This window comes from Rhincodon typus, chromosome 26, assembly GCF_021869965.1.
Source record: "Rhincodon typus isolate 14 chromosome 26, sRhiTyp1.1, whole genome shotgun sequence".
Lineage (NCBI taxonomy): Eukaryota > Metazoa > Chordata > Chondrichthyes > Orectolobiformes > Rhincodontidae > Rhincodon > Rhincodon typus.
In genome coordinates this window covers 2,932,947-2,939,105 of record NC_063357.1, presented here as the reverse complement: position 1 = coordinate 2,939,105, position 6,159 = coordinate 2,932,947, and the positions used below count along the sequence as shown (strand labels likewise).

General features: G+C 46.0%; 1 protein-coding gene across 2 annotated transcripts in view; it reads right to left on the bottom strand.

Moving 5' to 3' along the window:
• Window positions 1-6,159, bottom strand: part of LOC109925677 (transient receptor potential cation channel subfamily V member 3-like) — a 27,328-nt gene that overhangs the window by 12,000 nt on the left and 9,169 nt on the right. For both annotated transcript variants that reach the window (XM_048612779.1, XM_048612778.1), the window contains 2 exons: window positions 3,153-3,439; window positions 343-519 (listed from right to left, as the gene is read on the bottom strand). In XM_048612779.1, coding sequence (XP_048468736.1) covers window positions 343-519; window positions 3,153-3,439 — 464 coding nt within the window. The remainder of the gene's footprint in view (window positions 1-342; window positions 520-3,152; window positions 3,440-6,159) is intronic.

The window sequence follows — 6,159 nt, the reverse complement described above, 5'->3', positions numbered from 1 at the left end:
CGGAGGGTTCGAGGAGAGGCGTGCCAGAGGCGTGCGGGGAGGGAGGGAGTGTGGGCGGGAGGGAAGTGGGAGGGCGGTCAGGGATAGATGGAAGGGTTGGGAAGCTGAATGGATAGATGAGGAAAGAGGGAAGGGGTGGGAGGGGGTTGGTTGAGAGGTCTGTGGAGGCTGGAGTGAGGGGAGGGGACGAGGAGTGAGGTGGGGAGAGGGCAGAGGGAGTGTTAGACAGGTGAGGGATGGGGGATGGAAGGGGGAGAAGGCTTGGCGAGGGGACAGTGATGAATTACTCCCGCAGTTCCCTGATGCCTTTCGACAACGGGCTATCTGGGGGAAAGGTGTTACCCTGTTCCTGCTGCTGTACACCACCGTCTCAAGCACAGAGTTCTCTTCAATTGTATCGACTCCAGACAGATCATATAAGGAACAAGAAACTGGTCCATATTCCCACTCAGTGAACTTTCTAGAAAGGTGCTTGTACTTCTTCTGTTTTATTTCCCTTCCCAGGATATGTTTAAATATCTGGAGAAAAGCGAGAAAAAAAAGTTTATTATCCAGGGAGAAGCTCTTAAATATCGAAAAGAACAGTTATGCAAGGGCTGCTTTCATTTTAGACCGTAAAACACGGGAGCAGAGCAGGCCACTCAGCCCATCAAGTCTGTTCTGCCATTTGATTATTCAATAATTCAACTCCACATTCCCGGCTTTTCCCCCTGATTCCCTCACTGATTAAAAATGTCGACTTAATGACCCAGCCTCGACAGCCCTCCGCACCAAAGAATTCCACAGAATTCCACAGATTCACTCCTCTCTGATGGAAGAAATTCTTCCTCATCTCTGTCTTAAATGGGTGACCCTTTACTCTCAGATAATGCCCTCTGATCCCAGACTCTCCCACAAGGGAAAACAACTTCCCTAGCCTGTCAAATTTCTTGACGATTGTGTAAGCTTCAATGTGGTGACCTCTCATTTTTCTAAACTCCATTGAGTGCAGGCCCAACTGACTCAACCTCTCCTCATAAGACACTCCCTGGTATCAGCAATGATCTGTTGACTGAAGAGGCTCAATGACCTTCCCCTGTTTAATTATCTGTAGGATATTATCACCTACCCAACCACCTGAGGAATAGGAAAAGGCTATTCAGCCTCTTCAACCCATTCTATCGTTCAATCAGATCATTGCTGATCTCCATCTCAATCTCATTTACCCCAAACCTGTGATATCCTTATCCAATAAGATTCCATTGATTTATGTCTTGAATCTCCAGATGAACACTAACCCCCCCCTCTCCCAACCCACCCCACCCTTCCCCAGTATTTGAAGGTTGATATTTCCAGATTACTATCTGCTGTGCCATGATTCACTGGAGCAGGAAGCTGGAAATCAATCTATACAATCCTCAGAATCATCATAAATCTGATGAGAAACTATCCAAATTTACCTGCCTGATGAACTCAGGTTAAAATAAAACACTCACCAGCTTTCTGTACTTAACAACAAAACAGCTATTTATTGCAATAAAAACAGAAATTGCTGGAGAACCTCAGCGGTTAATGTTTCGGGTCCCGATAACTCTGTTTTTCTGTCCACAGATGTTTGCCAGGCCTGCTGAGGTTTTCCAGCAATTTCTGCCTTTTTTTTCAGATTTCTAGCATTTACAGTTCTTGATATTTTTATTTAGCTACTTATTCCCAACAGATTGCTTTTAACCAATGGCAGGAGATAAAAATGATTGTCAACATAACAGTCTGTAACTTAAACTCTACCGGTCTTACATTCCATACATAGACATCACATGGATAAAGGAACCAAACTGAGGGAAACACAGTTCGATGGCACCAACCTGGACCAATGAGTCTTTTCATTCAGTTTCTTTTTTTTATATAGAATCCCTACAGTGTGGAAACAGGCCCTTTGGCCCAACAAGTCCGCACCAACCCTCAGAACATCCCACCCAGACCCATCCCTCTATAATCTACACATCCCTGAACAGTATGGGCAGTTTAGCCTGGCCAATCTACCCAGCCTGCACATCATTGGACTGTGGGAGGAAACCAGAGCACCTGGAGGAAACCCACGCAGACACGGGGAGAACTCCACACAGACAGTCGCCCGAGGGTGGAATCAAACCCGGGTCCCTCGTGCTGTGAGGCAGCAGTGCTAACCACTGAGCCACAGTGTTGTTTCCTCTTATTCCTTTTTACCCTTTACTGTTGACACAGGATTATTTTCACACTGTTGTCACCTTTCATTCACTGGCTGAGAACTTGGCCTTTCACTGTCTTTAGGGCATTTGCAGAGAAATTAATTCATGGGACATGGGCACTGCTAGCTGGGCCAGCATTTATTACCCATTCCTAACGGCTCTGGAGAAGGTGATGGTGATGGTAAGCTGCCTTCTTGAACCACAAAAATCCACTTGGTGTAGGTACTATTCTAATAATTTTGAGCACCTCAATCACATTACCCATTAATTGTCTATAACCAAGAGAATTAACTCTAGTATACTTGCCCCTTCTGAACCCTTAGCCCCATGGTATCAGGCTGGTGAATCTGCACTGCACCTCTCCAAGGTTAATCTCTCTTCCCTTAAATGTGGTGCCCAGAATTGAATAGGGTTGCTCCAGTTGAGTCCTAAAGGGCTCTGTGTAATTATAGACCAGCCCTCTGATGTTGTTTGCAGGGTTTAAGCACAGATTGCATTTCCTGAAGCACCTCATCACCAACCCTAAACACTTCAAACAAAAAAATCTCTCATCTGTTCAAAATCAGAGACTCAGTGTTTATAATCACGTTCCCAGTGTTTATCATCACGGGCCCAGTATTTATGATCCAGGGTGATCTCTGAGATTAAATCCCACAGGAGTTGGAAGAATTTGCATTCCTTTTCCTTTTGAAAATTTGGAAATGATTAGCTGGTCTTAGTGAAATTGCAATCAATTCTCATAAAGATGCAAGATAAAAAATGATCTTCCTGGATGGAATGAAACTTCATTCCCACTCTAAGTCCAGTCGCACAGTAACCAGGTGGTTAGCTACTGGATAAACCTCCAAACGGGTCTCTCCCTCCTGCCCAAGGCTAACCCAGTCAGATTCCTTGCCTTCAGCGATCACTCGCAGGCTGGCATTCGGAGCCTGGTGATTTGTAACGTACCCCGATCTTGCCAGTGTGAGCAGCCAGGAGCAGGGGAGTCAGGCCCTGGTGGTTGGTGATCTTCTCCAGGTTCTCACTGGGCGCTATGTCCGTGCTCCTCATCAAGATAAAGTCGTACATCTCCGTCACAAAGCTCCGAGACTCCGTGTCATAGGCGATGGACACCAGGGCGTGCAATACCGTGTTCCCAGCCCGGTCCTGTGCCCGGGGCTCGGCACCGTGCTCGATCAAGAAGGTGACAATGTCCAGCTGGTTGGTACAGGCGGCCAGGCTGAGGGGGAAGCCCCCTGATTCCGTTATGAGTGGGGGAAGGGAAATAACACAACATTGTAAGTCTCCAGAATCTATAAGTGTGAGCCTGGAAAGGCCCAGCAGGTCAGACAGCATCCGAGGAGCAGGAAAGTCAACGTTTCGGGCCAAAACCTTTTAACAGGACTGGGGAGGGGCAGGGGAGCCCAGAAGTGAATAGAGGGAGGGGGTTGGGGGAAGGGTAGGTGGGATGGTGATAGGTGGATGCAGGTAGGAGGTTATTGTGATTGGTCAGTCAGTGGGAAAAGTGGACAGCTGGGGTTGGGGGGGGGGGGGGGGGGGGGGGGGGTGGTGGTTGCAGTGGGAGAGAGACTCACTGAGCTCTCTTCGGAGGGAGGAGGAAAACTTCTTCAAGGTAGTCATCCTTACAAGAGATCCTGCTATGTTGGTTTTGAGAGACTTGGAAACCTGATTGACATAATCTCTGCACCTCACTTCCTTCCCCCACCACCACCCCCCCATTCCTTTCCAAGGGCCATGGCTCCTTGCCCCCCACCCCACCCACATAGATAGATAACTACCCCTCCCAACTCACATCATTACGGGAAATGTTCTAAGCTATTTGATGCAGAGGACGTCACTATCCTATCCTGATCATTTTATAATTTATTCACCAGATATGGGTGTGACTAGCAGGGCCAACACCTATTGCCCCGTTCCTAATTGCCCCCTGAGAAGGTGGTGGTGAGCTGCCTTCTTGAACTGCTGCAGTCCATGTGCTATGGATAGATGCACAACGCCCTTAGGGAGGGAATTCCAGGATTTTGACCCAGTGACAGTGAAGGAACGGCAACATGAAACGGCAAATCAGAATGGTGAGTGGCTCAGAGGGGAAATTGGTATTTCCCATCTCTATGTTCATTCGCACAGACAAATGTCTTTCACCATTGGCCAGGAGTAGGGATATGAAATATTCGCTAGTGTTTGATTCACCGAGTCCTAACCAGGAGCAGAGAACAATATACATCCCAAAACGTCTCTAGTCTGTGTAGCTCTGTTACTTAAAGGGAATGCTGGTTTTCTTACTTACTGTGACAGGGAATGCAGCAAGGCTAATTACAAGTTACACAGTAATATATTCAAAAAGGGAGGGAGGCAGACAGCAGGAAATTACAGATCAGTTGGCTTAATGCTTGTTGCAGGGAAAATCTGAGACATCACGACAGGGCACTTAGATAAATTCTGAATAATCAGGCAGAGTCAACATGGTTTCGTGAAAGGGAAGTAATGTTTAACCATTTGAAAAAGTACTACGTGCTGTGGATAACGGGGAACCAGTAGATATCATGCACTTAGATTTTCAGAAAGCTTTTGATAGGATGCCACATCAAAGATTCTTGCAGACAATAATGTAGTGGGTCATATATTAGCATGAATAAGGAACGGGCTAGCCAAGAGAAAACTGAGAATGATTGGCAAGATGTAATGACTGGTGCTGTTTGAGGATCAGTGCTGAGACATCAACTCCTTACCATTTATAGAAAGGATTTGGATGAAGGGATGGAAGGAATGGTTTCTAAATTTGCTGATGACACAAGGATAGGTCAGAAAGTGAGTTGTGATGGGGACATAAAGATGCTGAAGAGGGATTTGGATAAGTTCTGTTAATGGGCAAAGATCTGGAAAATGGAGTATAAAATTAAGAAATGAAATGGTCTGTTTTGACAGAAAGAATGAAAAAGAAGCAGAATATCGAAATGGTGAGAGTTTGCAGAGTTGCGAGATACAGTGGGCTCTGGGTGTGTCAGTGCATGAATCATAAAAGCAAGTAATTAAGAAAGCGAGTTGAATGTTTTCATTTATTGCAATGAGAAGTGAACACAAGAGTAGGGAGTTATGCTCCAGTTATACAGGGCATTGGTGAGACCACATCTAATGTACTGTGTGCAGGACTGGTCACTTTATTTAGGGAAAGATTGTAAATGGTGTTGGAGGTAGTTCAGGGAAGGTTTGCCAGACCAATGCCTCGAATGAGTAGGTTGTTTTATGAGGAATATTGGACAGACTGGGTTTGTTTCTGCTAGAATTTATAAGAATCAGCCGTGACCTGATTGAATCCTATAAGATCCTGAGGGGTCTTGACCGGGTGGATATGAAGCAGATGTTTCCTCATGTCAGCAAGATGGTCACTGATTAAACATAAGGAGTCAACCATTGAGAACTTCTTCTCATGGAGCACAGTGAGTGTTCAGGATTCACTTCCTCAAAGGGACTTCCTCAAACAGTCGTGGAGGCAGAGCCTTTGAAACATTTTAAGGCAGAGGGGAATAGATTGTTGATTAAAAAGAGGGTGGAAGGTTATTGGGGGGAAGTGGGAATTGTGGAATAATCAGATCAGTCACGGTGTTATTGAATGGCAGAGGGGCCGAGTGGCCTACACCTGTTCCTGATTTTTGTGTCTATATGACTTTGAACATTTTACCTGTGCGGTTCCCCACTTTTCCATGTTCCTGAACTATCAGCTGCACAAAGTGACAATCAATTATCTACCATCCTGCTTTTCTCCACTATTCTGTCCCACTGTCACTTCACCAACTCGTTTATCTCTCTACACCAGTCTGTTTATCCTCGAGCATGTCCTTGTGTCTTGTTTGTTCAGTGTGCATCAGTTAGTGAGTGTCCGTCAGTGAGACAGTGTGTGTCAGTCAGAAAGTGTGTGTCAGTGAGACAGCGTGTGTCAGTGAGACAGTGTGTGTCA